This window comes from Lagenorhynchus albirostris, chromosome 1 (assembly GCF_949774975.1).
Source record: "Lagenorhynchus albirostris chromosome 1, mLagAlb1.1, whole genome shotgun sequence".
Classification (NCBI taxonomy): domain Eukaryota; kingdom Metazoa; phylum Chordata; class Mammalia; order Artiodactyla; family Delphinidae; genus Lagenorhynchus; species Lagenorhynchus albirostris.
Window position 1 is genome coordinate 548,689 of NC_083095.1, and position 18,025 is coordinate 566,713.

The 18,025-nt window shown below is 61.4% G+C and overlaps 1 protein-coding gene across 8 annotated transcripts in view; it reads right to left on the reverse strand.

Moving 5' to 3' along the window:
- MTA1 (metastasis associated 1) overlaps positions 1–17,930 on the reverse strand; it is a 37,655-nt gene extending 19,725 nt beyond the window's left edge. For 4 of the 8 annotated variants that reach the window (XM_060144253.1, XM_060144193.1, XM_060144111.1 and 1 more), the window contains exon 1: positions 4,081–5,393. In XM_060144253.1, coding sequence (XP_060000236.1) covers positions 4,081–4,420 — 340 coding nt within the window. In that variant the 5' untranslated portion in view covers positions 4,421–5,393. Of the gene's footprint in view, positions 1–4,080; positions 5,394–14,937; positions 15,789–17,805 lie in introns of those variants that run through there. The other 4 variants (XM_060144349.1, XM_060144529.1, XM_060144437.1 and 1 more) reach the window with 4 other exon arrangements.
- Positions 17,931–18,025: the final 95 nt, after the last annotated feature.

The following is an 18,025-nucleotide window of genomic DNA, read 5'->3' on the forward strand; positions in this document are numbered from 1 at the left end:
GCCTGGACCCGCCTCCAAGGGGCAGGGCAGCGCGGCGGGGCTCAGCGTCGGCCTCGGCACCAGGATGGGCGGCAGCGGCCAGGACTGACCTCCACCCGGCGGCTCCCGCACCCGGGCTTGCAAAGCGTCCAACGAACGTGGACAGAACGAGCAGCAGCAAGGACACCGTGAGGCCCGCGGGGTGGTAACCTCATACCGAGAACGTGTTTTTTCTTAACTAACGAGTTTACAAAATTTTTAATAATAATGCAAGGATTTTATCACAATTCTAATCTTTGTAGAGTTTAGCACAGCAGCATTTATAACATTAAACAAAATTATCTTTATGAAAACTATTTCCCTTTTAGTTATTAAATTCCATTAGACCAGGAATTTTTCCCAAGAAAAAGCCTTCGGAATTTTTCACATCACTGAGCGTAAGTTAAAAGTGCTATCAACTCCGCTGCTTTACAGGTTCATCACAAAACTGCAGAGTGCACGCTGATGAAAACCATCCTCACTCCAGTCCACGAAGGAATAGAAAGGGCATGCAGAATTCTTCCAGGAAAGCTGAGATCAAGTATCAAAACAAGTGAGCGTGAGGGCCTGAAGATGACGCGTCCGTCTTCGGCATGTGGAGACTGGGTTTTTAGAAGCACGACTTGTCAACTTGTCAGCACGGCTGTGTCAGACCCGTAAACATCTGCAGTGTTCAAGGGTGCCCAGAGTTTTGCAAGATGGGATTCCCAGACCGAAAAGCGCCTCGTAGAAATGGTCCTGGAGACTGTCCGCTGAGCTTGGAACGACGAGGGGCCTTCAACACGATGGAGATGATCTGACACCGCGTCAGGACCACAGAAGCAACTGGACAGAGTCTAGAAGGACCACGCGAGAGCGTCCCGCGGCAGCCACGGTCCCGGCCTCCAGGAGCACCTGGGCCTTGCGTCTTCAGGGCTTTGTCTGAGTCTCTGAGCCACGGAGGCTGCCCCCAGCGGGCCTGTGGAGTCGCAGCAATGCCCCCTCCTGGATCCACACCAGGTGCAGCCCCTCCCAGGGCCCCCCGAGAACGTGCACCTCCTGGGGTTGTGCTTTGCTCCGCACAACCTCAGCTCTGTGAGCCTGGCTTGGGCCGGACCCTGGAGACCCAGGGCTCCAGAGCGCTCTTCCCTCCGGTGCTCTGCCTGGACCCCTGCTGCCTCGCCCCTCACACCCCCCACGTGTCTCCTGCACCTGCCTGCATCTCCCCCGGGGCTGGGGTCCCAAAGGGCCTGTGGGAGGAAAGCTGGGACGACCGCAGGGCACCCTCGCCCATTTCCTGTCTCCACGGAGGCCGGCTCAGCGGCCCGGGAGCGAGGGCAGGATGGCAGGGGGCCTTCCCACAGGCTGGGGGTGGCTACGGCTCGGGAGCAGGCGGAGTGGGGTCCTTGGCCCCCCAGGAGGACCCTGCTGGAGGACAACGTGGGATGCGGGGAGATGTCCCACTGGGGTCAGCGGCGTCTGCCTTTCATCCTTTGCTGGACTTTTCGGAGACTCCCACACCCCACGGTCCAACCTGCCTCCCTAAAACCTGGCTTCTAATCCCACGACAGAGGCTTCCCGGGAGGCCTCTGCCCGTCCTCTGGTCCCCTCTGGGCCTCTCCTGCCTGGCTGGCACCCAGCCGGCCCGCACGGGGCCTGGTCCCCACGCCGCCCCCCCCACGCCTGTCCCGAGGGTCTGCCCTCCGCGCCCCCCTCCACGCACCCCCGTTCTCACCCCCCCCCGCCAGCCTTTTCCCGTGCTTTCACAACAGCAATTTTCTCCAGCAGTATAAAGATTTAACTCTTCATGAAAACAACGTAAATGCCACATACATCCAATCAAAGTTCTAAGAAGAAAACTCGACAGTTACTTTGAGAGGTCCCGGGAGGGCCGGGGGAACTGGTGTCGGGCACGGCCCAGGAGAGGGGCTCCGAGGGGCTCAAAAGAGCTGGGCTTTGCCAAGGAAACTCATTTTAGACTTGTTTTCATTTACAGAAAAGAGACAAAGCGCAGAGCAACCCCGCGCCCCCTGCCCCAGTCTACATGCCCCCCCTTCCTCCTGACCCCTCAGTGCTCACTCCAGGGTCCGCTCCAGGGCCCCGCGCCACCCCCCGCTGCTCTGGGCGGCGGCATGGGGACTGGTCAGCGGCCCGCAGGGTGCCCTCCGCCGGGGTGCCCGCTGTCCTGGGGGCTGGACGGGGCTGTGGCTCTGGAGGACCTTGGGGTGAGGGCATTTTCTCAGGCCACTCCTCTGCTTGCAGGGCCCTCGTCTCCTCTGACTCCTACTAACTGGACGTTGGGCCGTTGGAGGACTCTCTACTTTTCTGAGTTTTCTCTCTGTGTTTTCGTCCCAGTTTCTGCTACTGACTTCCAGGAGCCTCTTCTCACTCCCGAGTCTCCCCAGTCACAGTGGCCGCCACGTCTCTCTGAGGATGCCCCCGGCTCGTCTGGCCTCAGTTTCCTCTGCGCCCTCATCAGCTCTCTCCTCGGTTTCTTTTGATGGATCTCACGGTGGAAGCCGTCCTCCCTGCTCCGTCCAGGTCGCAGGCTGAGAGCAGGCGTTTTGCCGGGACGCGACGCCAGCGGCTCAGATCTGCCCCCAGAGAGCACCCTCCGTCTCCACTCCCTCTGCACACGAGGCTGCCCAGCATCCTGGGGCCGTCAGGGGAGGGCCCTCAAACTGACCCCGTTTTCAGCCCCTGCCTGAACTACAATCGCCTGGGCTGTGCCCACCTCTCCAGCCGGGACGAAGCCCCCATGCCCCGTGGGGTGGAAGGGGAGGCCAGCAGGGGTGCAGGGCTCCGAGGACCCCGAGGGCCACAGCAGACATCCGTGCTCCCCGGTGCTTTGGACCCACGCCCCTTTCCACCACCCCACCCGGCAGAGCTTCCTGGTGCCCACACTTGCGTCCACCCTCACGGGGCGGCACTGCCTCTCCCTCACACACGTGGCGTGTCGCGGCCAGAGTGAGGGCACCGTGGCCACCCTGCGACCACAGGCTGCCACGGCCCCGCCTGCCAGGACGACTCCACGCAGAGGCCTGGCCCCCAGCCACGCCTTCAGTGCTCCGCACGGGGTGGGGCGGGACAGACACCTGCTCCCATCGCAGCAGCGGGCACGGGCTGCACCCTCCGCCCTACGGCTCCAGTGGGCGGAAAGCAGGGCTCGGGGGAGGCGCCCGCCAGCGTACTGGTTCCAGCGGTGTGGTGGCCTCACGGGACATCCGGCCACCGCCCCCAGCCCCGGTCACTGACACGCCCAGGCCGGGGCTGAGGCTTCGGGGCACGGGCACGCCGCCCATCTCCTGGTCCCAGCAGGCACGGCCTTAGGGTCGGGGTGCCGCCACGGCTAGTCTGATCCTTGGGAGACCGGCACCCTGACCTTCCCGCCCCACCCTGCATGGTCCTGAGAATCGGCTGCACCGCCCCAAGGCCTGAGGTCCAGGAAAGCAGCCCTTCCCCTGCTGGCCACACGGAGGCACAACAAGGTGGCCCCTAGCCAACACGAGTGACAACAGGGCTTCCGGGACGGGGGCTGCTCCAGGGCGGGGGTCCACAGCCGCCCTTCTGCAGGAACCAGGGGAGAGAGAAGCGGCAGAGCTAAGGGCCCTGCTGACCGGGCACCGCCGTGGCCGCAGCCGTGGCCTCAGAGGAGGGTCACACTGATGCCCTCTCCCCCAGTACCCCCGCCAACGCCTCCAACTAAGGAGGGCGGCAGGAGACGTGGGGGGGCTTCCCCCACCGGGCTTGGGGGTCTGCACAGGACAGCGCCCACTCCTCTGACCAAAGAGGCCATTCTGAACCTGTGAGCCCACGCCCACCGCGCCCCACCAGGCCCAGGAGGGCCCCGCCCCCTAATCCACTCGTAAGCGCCTGCCCAGGTCGCTCGGCAGACATGGGACGAGAGAGGAGGGAGACGGGCAGGGGACCTTCGGGCTGTGGGCGCCCAGGCGGCTTCCTTCACTCCTCAGCTGGAACCATCCAACCCAGACCCTCTCCTAACACCCTACCAGGGACCCGCAGGGATGGGCTCTCCGGGGAGGGGCACCCCCGCCCCCCAGCAGGGACGGGGCCGCACGCTACCTTGTTGAGCTCCTCGATCCTCCGGATCAGGTACGGGTTGCTGGAGGAGTTCTCGAAGTAGACGTAGTCTGCAAACGGGCGAGAGCGCGTCAGCCTCGCGAGTCCGCCAGCCTGGGAGCCGGCCCCCCGCTCGCCCGCGGCCCGGCTGCATCTGCGGCGGCAGGCGGGGGCCAGGCTCAGGCGGGGTGTGGGGGGCCGCGGGGGCTGCAGCCGGCCCGGAGGGGGCCCCAAGAGCGGCACCGCCAGGGCGGGAAGGACGGTCACAGGCACTGCTACGGCCGGCCCCAGAGACCACGTCGGCATGGAGGCTGCCAGGCCCCGGCCATCCCCCCATGCACATCCCCCGGCGTCCCACCACCTCTCCTCCAAAGACAAAAGAGCTGAACGGAGGCCGGGGCTTTCCGGGTGGAGGAGAAACGGAGCTCGCCGGGGCGGCACGAGGTCGGGGGCCCAGGGGAGCGGGGTCCTGAGGGTGCTGCCGCCCTGCCGGGTCCCCCAGACTTCAAGTCAGCACAGGCTCCCCTCACAGAAAAACCACACGTGCTCTCCGTTTCCCCAACGCCCCCAAGGGCGAGTGGGGCTCTGGCTCAGGGAGGCCCCGGGGTCCACCCGGGAAAGCCCAGGACAGCCGCGAGACCAGCCCCGCAGGGGACGGCTGACCGGGAGGCTGTCCTGGCTGGAGTCCGCTGAGGCCTGCATGTGCACACGGCCCAGGTGCCCCCGGACGGAGGTGAAGACCCCAGAGGGATCACAGGAGGGGTGTGCCCGGAGGCTGGCTGGACAAAGAGAGGCCTGCGGGAGGGGCTGGCCGGCTCGAGCTTGTTTCAGGGCGACTGCGGCCACGCTGCACCTCACTGGACCGTACACTCCAGATGGGCGGGTTTTACCACATGTAGATTTTATCTCAACTAAGCAGTTTTTATAAAAGGGTCTCAAATCAATCATCCAAGCTTTCGTTCTAAGAAACTAGATAAAGAGCAAATTAAACCTGAAATAATTACTCCTGCGTGTCAGGAACTGGAAACCACCCAAACGCTCCCCCGGGAGGGTAGGGGGTGACAGACAGGCAGACAGCAGGTCTGCGTCCAGCGACAGAGTCCCGGCAGCGCCAGGAAAGGTGCCCTGGACACGGGGCAGCGGGGGGCTCGGGGGACTGTGCGTCTTGTGCCCGGGCGGCACTTACACACCTGCCGGCAGCTGCCCTGAGCTTCTGAGGACTGGGCTTCACCGCCTGTAACTCGTGCTTTGGTAGGTGGGGAACAAAGAAAGAGGCAGGAGGGGGAGAGGCGGCAGCAGCGGGAGGAGACACGAGCCTCCCCTGCACCCGCGAAGAGGACGGAGCGCAGAGGCAACCGCCTTCCAAAGGGAGAACGAAGGGAGGGGAGAAGCCCCAGCCCCTCCCCGGCCCAGACAGCGTCGCTGGTGAATCGCACCGAACACGGAAGGGAGGCTGAACACAGTCCACACGAACTCTCCCAGAAAGCACTAGAGCAGGGAGCCCCCGGTGGCTCAGAAGGCCGGACACCGCGAGAGACCACAGGGCAGCGCCCCTCACCAACTTGGAGCACAGCTTCTCAGCACGACCTCTGCACATGGAAGCTGGCCACCCAGCAAGGGGACAACGCCCCTTGACCACTGGGAGTCACACCCGGGGACACGTCGAAATCACAGCAGTGGAATGAAGCAGAAACACCATCTCAACAGATGCAGAAGAGCTGACGAAACCTACACAATGCCTGATAAAAACTCTGACACAGGGGCTTCCCTGGTGGGGCAGTGGTTGAGAACCCGCCTGCCAACGCAGGGGACACGGGTGCCCTGGTCTGGGAAGATCCCACATGCCGCGGAGCAACTAAGCCCATGTGCCACAACTACTGAGGCTGCGCTCGAGAGCCCGCGAGCCACAACTACTGAAGCCCGCGCGCCTAGAGCCCGTGCTCCGCAAGAGAATCCACCGCAATGAGAAGCCCACGCACCGCAACGAAGACCCAACGCCGCCAAAAATAAATAAATTCGTTAAAAAACAAAAAACCTCTGACGCAAACTAGGAATTCAGGGGAACATCCTCGCCTGCTAGCAGGCGTTTACCAAAAACCTACAGTGAAGTCCCGTTTACTGATGAAAACACGGTGCCCTCCCCTAAAGCCGGAAGAGGGCACGGGAGTCGATCCCCTGCTCTGCTGCTCACCCACCAGGTCCTGGTCGGTGCCACGAGGAGAACAAATAAACACATGAAAGGCGTACAGACTGGAAAGGAAGAGAGAAAACTCTCTAAATGCAGAGGACATGACTGTCCACAGAGAAATTCCCAGAGTTTACAAAAAGCTATTAAAACTAATGAGTGAGGGGCCGCTCGTGCCTTGAGATGGACTGCATTCTGCCTATGGCATGCGTTGCCCTCTCCATAAACCTGCTTTCACTTAAAAAAGAAAAACGAACGAGTGAGGGTTTAGCAAGCTCATAGGATACAAAAATAGTGTATTAAAAGTACCATTTCCAATAGCTCACACAAGTACTGAAGTATTAACAACCTACAGATCTCTGAAGATCAAAAGCTCTGTGCCAAGATCTGTATGCTGAAAACTACAAAACGCTACTGAGAAAAACCAACAAAATCTAAATAAATCGTAACATAAGACATCATGGATCAAAACACAGGCCGTCAACCTTTTTCAGTACAGGGCCAGAGAGTAAATACTTCAGGCTTCGCGCAAGAGGCTAAACCAAAGATATCACTTGGGTACTAACGTAATACATTTCCACAAACATTCTGCCAATGAAATTAAAATCCAAACAATAATAATTGAGTATACTTTTTTGTGATAATCCTGGCCTACTAAGGAATTCTGCTTTGGGGGAGGACAATTTGCTTCATCGGGGCTCAAGTTCACGTTCTGGATCACGAAAACCCATCGCAACGTCCCTGTTAATGCTGACCTGTGACGCGGCCTCTATGTCCTTCTGCATAAAAAGTACCCAAACAATGATATCCATCTGCAAGCATGAAATTTTAATTGAGCACACTCGTACTGGACTCTCTGAGATTTCTCTCGACCTTTCCCTTTCAGCATTTGTGCAGTGAAGGGTGAACCCAGCAGGCCTGGGTCATCCACACCCTGCACATCCAAAGGAAGGTGTGGCCCCTGACCTGCTCCTGGGAGGTGGCCCCAAAGCCCCTGGAGGGTCCTGCCTGATGGGAGCCTTTGCCCACCTGGGGGCACGGGCCACACAGACCATGCCGACAGTGTGATCTGTGGTGGGCCAGAGATCAACCTGACCTCCGGAGGGCTGGACACTAAGGCCAGCCACGCTGATGGTCAGTCATGGCTACGTGACCGACCTGGATAAACAGCCTGGACATCGAGCTGCGTGTGGTCTCACCACCTGTGGCCCTGGGACAGGCCAGCTGGAAGCCTTGACCTTTTTACCTCTGCTGATTCTGGTGTATATCCTTTTGTTGTACTAAACTCAGCCATGAGTATGATGGCTTTGCTGACCCAGAACTGCAGCAGGTGACACAGTACAGATGGTGGGGCAGCTCCTCAAGGCAGCTACGTGGCTTCTGAAACACAGAAACCTCCTTCGCACGCGCACCGCGGCCCAGAACACACTGCGGGGACTGTGGTCTGAACGCAGAAAACATGCCCGATGCAAATCCGGGTCGGAATGGAGATCCCATTTCTTGTTTTAACATCTGACGGTAAGAAACCGTATAAAGCAGTTTGGGATTCAAACAACGTCAGTCATCACCAAGATGGATGTACCACAGTATAAGTCTGCAGGAAGGGCCATTTCATGCAATTCTGAGATGAGTTCACAAAGGGCCATCATCAAGCATGCAGCAGAAACGAATTTCCAAAGGCACTCAGCGTTTGATACTCGTGGTTGAGTGTTCTTCTCATTCTGAAAAATTCCAATTTCTGCCCCAAATTTAAGAAATCACAGTAAAATTTAACCACTGCTACGCCCTCAAGCTGCTGCGTGGTAGGGCAAGTCAAGATATTCAGCTTCCACCTTTTATTTTGGCTGTGTTGGGTCTTCACTGCTGCGCACAGGCTTTCTCTAGTTGCGGCGAGCAGTGGCTTCTCTTATTGTGTAGCACAGCCTAGGTCTAGGTGTGCGGGCTTCAGTAGTTGCAGCACATGAGCTCAGTAGTTACAGTGCATGGGCTTAGCTGCTCCGCAGCATGTGGGATCTTCCTGGACCAGGGGTCAAACCGGTGTCCCCTGCACTGGCAGGCGGATTCTTAACCACTGCACCACCAGGGAAGTCCTCAGCTTCCACTTCTGATAAAAATTCACAGAACTGATGACGGCTGACTCCTCGAGGTCAAGTGCAGCTCACCGCTGACACAACAGGTGGGATGAAGCACGAGACTCAACATTTTGCACAAACGCCTGCTGACAAGCAGCCCGACGGACCACGGGCTCCAGGCACCTGATGTGTTAACAAGCTTTGTCCAGGAGTCCAGCCGAGCCGTTCTGCTCCATCCACCAAATTCTGTTCGCGCACATAGCAGTCTGTCCTACGAGTCAGTTCACGTGGGTCTGGAGGCTGAGAGGTCAGATGATCTGCCGTCTGCAAGCTGGGGACCGGAGCCAGTGGCGAGAATCAGCCTGAGTCCAAAGGCTGAGCACCAGGAAGCCCGATGTCCAAGGACAGGAGAGGATGGATGACCCAGTGCAACGAGCAGGATGCCAGCCCCGCGCCTCTCCGCGCCATCAGGCCCCACAGACTGGACGCTGCTGTGCTGGGAGGGCTCCGATCCAGGCTGACCTGTCCCGCCATGCCCTGGTGGCCGCACCGGAAACGACGTCCCCCCGGCTCCCCGAGCCCAGCCGGGCAGACACAGCATCCTAGTAGAGCCCGCTTCAGTCGGCACGAGGCTGGCATTTTCCCCACTTCTTTGAACATCTCGGCTGTGCCTGGTCCAGGCGGACTCTTCACAGAGGCCGGTCTCCTCATGGGGAGCCCATCCCGCGCACCCCGTGCCCACTCCCAGCCCCTCAACCCGGGCAACCAGCCTCCCAAAGGCTGCTCCTCGGCCAGCTGCCACCACCACGACTGAATGACGCCACCACCAGTAACCGGCTTCGCCTGCCCAGCCGATGAGCAAGCAGACCCCGCTGGAGGCTCTTGTCCGGTTCGCGAACTTCCGTGAAAGAGCCCTGCGGCTGCACCCACACACGCTGCGTCCCTTCGGCACAGCGCCCACGCCCCTAAAGCCACCACCTCCCAAGCCCGGGTGCCCTGCTCGCCCGGCGGGGACGGGGATGCAGACAGGGCTCCGAGCTGCCGAGTTACGACACGTAGGTGTGATTCGCAACGACGGCACCGCAGGTGGGCAGGTGAGCAAGTGAGGTGACCTCACCACCGCTCGACCATACTGAGGCCCCAAAGCAGTGAGGACAAATGCAAACGCACGAGCACGGCTCGTTCCAACACGACTTTATTTATGGGCACTGAGATTTGAATTTCATGGAATTTTCATGTGTCCTAAAGTATTCTTCTTTTGATTTTTTTTTCTCAACCATTTAAAAATGTAGGAACCATTCTTAGCTCATGAGTCACACGAGAACAGGCAGTGGGCCGCAGCCTGCCAGTCCCTGTAGCAGAGGACTCAGTCCTGGTGAAGATGCCAATTCTCCCCCACGCTGATCTCAACCATAGTTTCAATGTGATCCCAATCAAGACTCCACAGTTTCTTTCTGTAGAAACCAATAAGCCGGTCCTACACTTTACAGGGGAATCCGAGACGCCAGAACAGGCTCCACAACGTGGAAAAGGACAGTCAGGGGATTCCCGGCGGTCCAGTGGTTAGGGCCCTGCACGCTCACTGCCAAGGGCCCGGTTCAGTCCCTGGCCAGGGAACCAAGATCCCGCAAGCTGCGTGGCACGACCAAAAAGAAAAAGAAAAAGGACAAAAGTTGAAGGATTCCCACCTGATCCAGATTTGCCGTGAAGTTACAGTAATCCAGACGGCGTGGATTGGCACAAGCATGGCCGCATCAATGGAAAAGAGAGGAGGAACAAAGGGCACCATGGCAAACGGGTTGGACCAAGGTGCCTACAGATGGGGGGGGCGGTCAAGAGGTTAACAGGTGGAGATGGACAACTGGACGTTCACACGCAAAAGGGGAAGGACCCGAGAACCATCACCTCTACCACACACGAAACAATGAACTCAAAATGGGTCCTACACTTGCAAGTAAAACCTGGAACTATAAAAATTCTACAAGAAAACAGGATAAAATCTTTGTGACCTTGGGGTAGGCAGACTTCATATACTTCTCTCTCGTAAAAGAGAAAATTTGCAAAATACATATCTCGTAAACAACTGAAATCCAGAATACAAAAGAAACTCTCACAACTCAACAGTAAGTTTCTTTCCAATTTTAAAAACCGGGCAAGGGATTTGTCCAGACGCCTGACCAAAGGCACAGGAACGGCAAATAAACACGCGGAGAGGGGGCCAGCAGCACGGATGCTCAGGGCAACGTGAATCGAGACTCTAGTGAGATGACCTGCGTGCCAGTCAGGCTCCCGTGCAGAGGACCCAGGACCCTCAGCATCGCCGCCGGGGCACAGGAAAATAATGCCGCCGCCTTGGGAAGTAATGAGGCTGCACCGCGGACAGGCGACCCCACCAGGCAACCCCACCCCTGGGCACTTTCACCCACGAGACACACCCGTAAGAACAAACGTTCACACTCAAAGCTGAGCACAGGCGCTCACGGTCGGCTTCACTCAACCACCAAAACTGGAAATAGGGGCTTCCCTGGTGGCGCAGTGGTTAAGAATCCGCCTGCCAATGCAGGGGACACGGGTTCGAGCCCTGGTCCGGGAAGATCCCACATGCCACAGAGCAACTAAGCCTGTGTGCACCACAACTACTGAGCCTGTGCACCAGAGCCCGGGAGCCACAACTACTGAAGCCCACGTGCCTAGAGTCTGTGCTCCGCAACAAGAGAAGCCACGGCAATGAGAAGCCCGTGCACCGCAACAAAGAGTAGCTCCGCTCGCCGCAACTAAAGAAAGCCCACGCGCAGCAACGAAGACCCAACGCAGCCAAAAATAAATAAAATAAATAAATAAAAAATTATATATAAAAAAAAAACCTGGAAATGGCCCAGCTGTGATCTGAATATCAGGTCCTTCCAAAAGTCACGCTGAAATCCTAACCCCAAAGCCATGGTATCTGGAGGCAGGGCCTTTGGGAGGTGCGTAGGTGGGGCCCGGAGTGGGATTAGTGCTCTTACAGGAGACCCCACAGAGCTCCCCAGACATCGAGGCTGCTGGAGCCTTGACCTGGGGCCTGCAGCCTTCAGAGCTGCAAGAAGTTGGCATCTGTGGCTGCCCAGCCCCCAGCGGCTCACGCCTCATTACAGCAGCCTGAGGGACCGAGCCGGCCCCAATGTCCCTTCGCTGCTGAATACACCTCGGTACGTCCATTCGATGGAACCTATTCAGCAAGCAGAGGATGAGCCACCGACACGAGGACAAGTCCTGGACGCGCTGCACCCCATGAAGAAGCCAGCGTGCTGCATGACACCCTGTAAAGGCGATCTGCAGCAACAGGGGCAGATCGGGGCTGCCAGAGCTGGGGTGGGGCGCAGGCGGGCTGACTACAGAAGGCAAGAGGGACACTCGGGTCGTGGAAGCAGTCTAACCGCTTACCTCCCCCTCCTGGCCTGTTTAGGACCACACACGTGGAAGCGTGTGCGGCAGTTACACAACGGTGTGCGTCTGTCCAACTCAAAGAACCGCACACATAAAAGGGTGTTGAAAAGTGTACTTCAATAGACCCAAATTTAAATGTAAAAAATACACACAGGCCGTTCCTATTTGTCTCAGTAATGATGTACCCTGATGTCACCACTAACACCGAACTATCCTGAACTGAGCCATCGCCCCATGGGGAGCCCAGGGTCAGGGTCCCACCAGCCTCGGGCCACCTCTTCATCAGCAGATCGACACATAACCTGTCCTCTGTGAGAGTCCATTTAAAGACACCGTATCCGGTACGCATCACATCGTCCATTCATGAGTGCTGGGCCCGTAGCCTCCCTGCGCTTAAGGATACTGGACGCACTTCATGGCTATGCTGAGGGGCACTTGAAACACCGAAATCTCCAACTAAAAGCTCAAAAATTCAAGTGGCATGGTCCTAAACAGGCCGGGGGACCCATCCCTCGTGGCTCCACTCGTTACACATCAACCTTAGGGAGACGGCGGATTCGCAAAGACGATCCGTGAGGAGTGATGGGGCTGGACAGGATGTGTCCGCTGAGCAAGTGGGCGGGCTGGTCACAGCCAGGAGGCCGCGCGAGGGGAGCCAGCGGGGACAGAGGCCCCACAAGAACACGGGCGCACACCCCAGGAGGGCCGCCAGACCCGTCAGCATCCCTCCAGAACCGCCTCCCACCAGGTCCCCTGGGGCTGGGGACCCCGCAGCGGGAACGGCGGGGCGCCGAAGGAAGCCAGACTCCTGACCCTGCAGGACCGTGTCTGCTTTCACCTGCTACACCTGGGCCCCCCCAAGCCCAGAGCCAGGACGCCTGCACGCGGGCCCCCTCCGCTCCTCTGTCCTCGCCCCGGCGGCTCCAGCTCCCCAGCCAGGCCTCCCGCGTACACACCCCGCTGGACGGAGACCAGACCCTGACTGGAGGGGCAAGTGGCCGATGACCACGGGGCCCGGCCTCCCTCCAGGGGCTGGAGCACAGGGCGGAGGCTGGCGGCCAGTCACGCAGGCGCCAGAGGCCGGGTCCCAGGCCTGAGCACGGCAGGTGTCCCGCACATCTCTGCAGACAGAGGGACAGAGCCGTCCTCACCCGCACGCCGGGGAAAGCCCGGCCGGTGCCCACGGCTGAGTTCACTGGAGCACGTCCCCCCGCGGCCCTGAGCTGAACCCAGTCCCCTCCCACGGGGTGCGGCCGCCTCTGAGAGGCGACCTCCTGCGACCCCCAGGGGAGCCCCGCCCGCGCAGCCCGAGGAGCCCACTCTGCCCGACGCCCACAGACGGACCCTCGGGGGGCCAGTGTGGCCGCCTGGACCCCTGCCTTGCAGAGGGCAGGGAGCTGGCGGGCCTGCCCTCCAGGGGTGCCGAGCGCGGGGGTCCCTCTGGGCGTGCTGCAGTCACGCCCCTCGCTCCCGAGGCAAGCAGCCCCCACCTCCGGTCACCACCGCCACACGCGTCACCCAGAGGAACCTGGGCCTCCATCTCAGGGGCCCATGCCCAGCTGGGACCCCCGCACAGCAACAAGAGGGCCAGGACCCAGTCGGGGGGCGATGGGGGGCCACCCAAGGGCGGGGCCGAATCGTGGGGCCCCGAAGATGCTAGGAGTTGACCCCCCACCGCAGGAACCACTAAGCAGTTTGAAGTAGGGGAGACGGAGCAGACCAGCTGCTCAGAAGGGTCATCTCCTCAGGCAGCCCAAGAATCGCAGCCAGGAGAGGATCAGGGCGCTGCAGGGCCGGGAGAGCAGGCGTCCCACGAGAAGGTACAGCTCCAACCTGCATCCCACTGACCGGGAGCAGGGAGGCCGCAGGGGCATGGCCAGCGCAAGACGATGGGCAGCATCCCCGAGGCCACCCCTGGAAGCCCCGCCCGCCAGGCCCTCCCCAGGAACCTCACCCCGACATCAGCCTGGACCCCCCGGCTGTGGAGACGGCACCAGCACCCTCGTCCGTCCACACAGGGGCCCCCAGAGCCCCTGGAAGGCTGTGCCCACTGCTACAGGACACGGGCCCCCTGCTCCCTGAAGACAGACGGACAGGGGTGCAGGGCGGACAGAGACGGAAGGCAGGACAGGACATTGTGTACAACATCAAACTCTTGAGAGAAGGCAGGCTGGGGGTCATGGGGGGCCTCAGGGCACCCCACCACCCTCACCCCGCCCCGAACTTCAGCGGGAGACAGCTGGGAGGAGGGGCCCCTGTGCCAACCTCACCCAAGCCACCCTTCGGGCCCCGCATGCCAGCACCCATGTCCACATGTCCTGGGAAGGCCACTGTGCACTGCAGGGGTGCCCGCCCTGCCACGTGAGAACGTCCCTGCTGGCCCCGCACAAGTCTGGCATTCTCCCGCGTGTGGGTGTCTTACCTAGTCAAAAGTTAAAATTAAACAAACAAAGAAGCATTTCTGACAACAGGACAGGATACAGATGACAAAGGCAAAAACAGCAGGGGCAACGGAGACACTGTCAAGCTGCCTGGAGGACTAGGGTGTTCCTATCACCTTTTCAAAATATATTTTTAAAAATCAACTATCCGAAAGAATGGGGGTTAATTTCTTACAACGATAGAAGAAAAACAAGAGACGAGACCTGAGGGGAGATGGCTGCAGCCCGCCCATTAAAAACATACCCACCGCCCCAGTGACCGTGGTATCGGTGGCTCCTAGCTGTTGGTTTTTGCTTTCTGTCCTGAAACGTGACAGCACGTCTCTGCACAGAGACAAAAAGAGGTGCCCGTGGTGCCCTCAGTCCACGGCTGGTTCCAGAAGACTGGCCAGGTGCCCCCACTCCCCACGCAGAGCGCAGACCCCAGAGGAAGAGGGTTCGTGGACCCTGACCCCGCCACCCGCGTCCAGGCCTCCTCCACCACATTTGCTGTCACCGCCGAAGGCTGGGTCACTTCCCGGGGAAGAACCAGGCCCTGTCCCCTCCCAGGCTGACCCACTCCGCCCAGCCAGTCAGGTGGCACAGAGCTGCAGCCATGCCTTCGCCCCGCCCAGACATCCTGGCAGGGCCTCGGGACGGCCCGCCAGGTAGAATGCAGGCCACCCAGAGAACGCTGGACTCTGCTAACTACTTTCTAGTGCCTGTCCCTCCCATGCGATATTTGGTACAAACTTACGCTAAGAAACTGTTTATCTGAACTCCAAACTGAACGGGCATCCTGTACTTTCCCGGCTGAGTCTGGCGCCTTTGGAAAAGGTAGAGCATCCTGAGTGGAGACAACAGGGGCGGCGGGGAGGGGGGCTTTCCCAGACTCTGCTCCTGCAGTGCCCCCCAGGCCAGAGCAGGCTGCCCAGGCAGGGCCAAACCCCAGCAAGAGAGGGGCGTACCTTCCTCTGTCTGGGCCCTGAGAAATCCAGACACCGCCCCCCGACCCCAAGCAAGCAGCACCTCAGGACAGGGTGCCAACCTGCCAACACCCCGCCCACCGGAACCACTGGCCTTGCAGACCTGGGGCAGCGCCTTGCGATTCCATACAGAAACTGGGGACGGAACTGCAGGGACCAAGAGGGAGTCCAAGTGGAAGCGGTCCTGCAACGCAGGCCCTGGGAGGGCCTCCAGGACACCCTCAGGGGGACACGCAGACCGCTCCCCTGGAGGAGGCACCGCAGGACACAGAGATCCTGGTCAACACCGTGGGGAAACTGAGGCACGGGAAGGTCTGAGGGTGGCCAGGCCCCCGCTGACTTCGCAGCCAGATAGGTGGCTTGAAGCCCGTATGTCAAGGAGTGGACACAAGTGGCGATCGGGGCATCCACGGCCTGGATGGGGCAGGGACAGCTCCCCTTGGAACCAGTCCCCACAGGCAGGCACGGTGGAGGTCCCACCCACTGAAGCAGGGGCTGGCAGAAGTGCCTGGCAGCGGGTGAAAGTGCAGCAGGGGCCAGCTCAGGGCCTCCAGCCCCCAGCCGCCGCCACCTCCTCCTGCAGCCTCCGTGCCTCCTCCAACCAGGAGCTGGGCGCCTCCGTTCTGCGGACACTGCTTCGTTTATTCAGCGTGCCGACGTGACCGCAGGGCCAGTGCCTGGGATGGGAGGTAAGACCACACCTGCCGAGGGGCTTCCGGCTGGCTAAACCCAAGGGGGCACCGGGCGAGCTGGAGGGTGGGCAGACCGGAGGGGCCTCAGGCTGCGCAGGAGGCCAGGAGGGGTCTGCACTGCGGAAAGGTGGCCCAAGAGGGCACGGGTTCGAGGAGCACTGAACGGGCAGCTGCAAGGGAGGCAGGAGCCCTGGGATACGCAGCTGGGGTGAGGCAGAGGCCGAAGCTACCGGGGCGGAGAAGGCGGCTCGGTCCTGGGGGTGACCCTCCCGCCTCCATCCACAGACAGCAGGCTCCTGCTTGGAGTGGCGAGGCTAGGAAATGAACAGGCCCCTCCCAGAAGGGCCCCTACACTGCAGCCTGCTCCCCACAGGCGTCCGCCAGGGGCCTGAGCTACACGGGGTACAGGCCCCCATTCCCATGACCACCTCTGAGCCAGAGAGAGCAAGGGAGGGCCTGCCGGCCAGGCAGGTGCTGCACTGACCCCCTGCACAGATGGGGGTTTACGCCCAAGGTGACAAGGCTGGCCTGACACTCGGGGTCACCTGGCCAGAGAGAGCGCAGACTGAGGACAGAGGACACTTGGTAAGCGAGGCCAGCGCCGTCCTCAGCCCTGACACACTCCACCAAAGGTGGGCAAGTGAGCATCTCAGGCTCAGAGAGGGTGGGCACCTCACCTCCCTGTGAAGGACCAGCTCAGAACCCCATGGAAAACCCGCGGCACAGCCTCCCGGAGCCCCCGCCCCACGAAGAGGGACAAGGCCCAAAGCCGGCGGCTTCCTGGGGCCCAACTGGGAGGACGAACAGCCCAGGAAGCCAGCCCCCCAGGGCCTCAGCCAGCTCAGCGACCCACTAACCGGGGGGCTACCTGCCCCTTCTGCACCCTTGCAAAGCACCTCCCTGCTGGGCTGGGGAAACAGGACGCAGCAGAAAGTTTGGGGGTGTCTTAGAAAAGCATGCTCGGGGCGACCACAGGCTGCTGAGGACCCGGAGAGGGAACCCTGCTAGGGGAAGCCGCCAAGCACACGCCCGGCCCAAGGGGTAGCTCAGCCGCCCCTGGGCTCCCACGCATGGGGCTCCGCACCCCAGAGGGGACCCACTCCCCACCCCAGCACCCGACCCAGCCCTGCCTGCCCCGGTGGGCACTCCACACCCCTGCGGCCCCCAAACTCCCGCTCCCAGGAGGGCAGCCAGCACCGCCCCCCCCAGACCATGTGCTCCAGCTCTGCTCCGGGGTCGGGGGCTTCCGCCAGGTCGCTGGCCCGGAAGCATGCTCTGCGACTTCAGAGCCTTCCACAGTTCCTCTGCCAGGGCCCAACAGGCTACACGGTCGGCCCCCAACAGGTGGGCAGAGCCCCCGCCTCCCTGGTGCGCCGCTCGGCCACTACCCGCACCGGCTCGTGAGGGCCGGCCCAAGGGGTCACTTCGGGTTGGGACGAGCATGGCCGAGGCAGAGGTGGCGGAGGAGGAACAGGCTGCTCAGAAAGGGGGGGGGAGGGGAAGGAGATGGGGTGGGGTATAGAAGAGTGGGTGAGCGCTGCCGGGGGAGGGGGAAGGACGGCCCAGCCGGGACGGCCTGCAGTGGGGGAGGGGTGCAGAGGCGGAGGGAGGGGACCAGAAGTGGGCCGATGGGGGGGGCTGGGCCGATGGGGAGGCGGGCGGAGGAGGAGAAGGGGAAGAAGGGAAAATGGGGGAGGGAGGGATACGACAGGGGACCCGGGCAGGGGGTGCAGAGGGGGCCCGGGCGGAGGTATGGCGAGGCCCGGGGCGGCGGTTTGGGACCGAGGCAGGGAGAAGAGGAGAGATGGGGGACGGAATGGGGCCCGGAGGGGATGGGGACCCGGCGGGGACTGGGGGGATGGGGGCCGGCGGGGCCCGGGGTGGCAGGGTCGGGCCCGCGGCGCATAAAGGCGGCGGCGGCGGCGGGCGGACAGGCGGCGGCCTTACCTCCGACCCTGTACATGTTGGCGGCCATGTCCGGCGGCGGCGGCGGAGGCCGCAGGCTGGGCCGGGCTGGGCGCGGGGCTCGGCGCGGGCGGCCGGGAAAATGGAGGCGCGCGGGCGCGAGGCGCGGGGGCGCGAGCGGGCGGGCGGTTTAAAGGGGCCGCGCTGCTGCTGCCGCCGCCGCCGCCGCCGCCGCCGCCGCCGCCGCCGCCGCCGCCGCCAC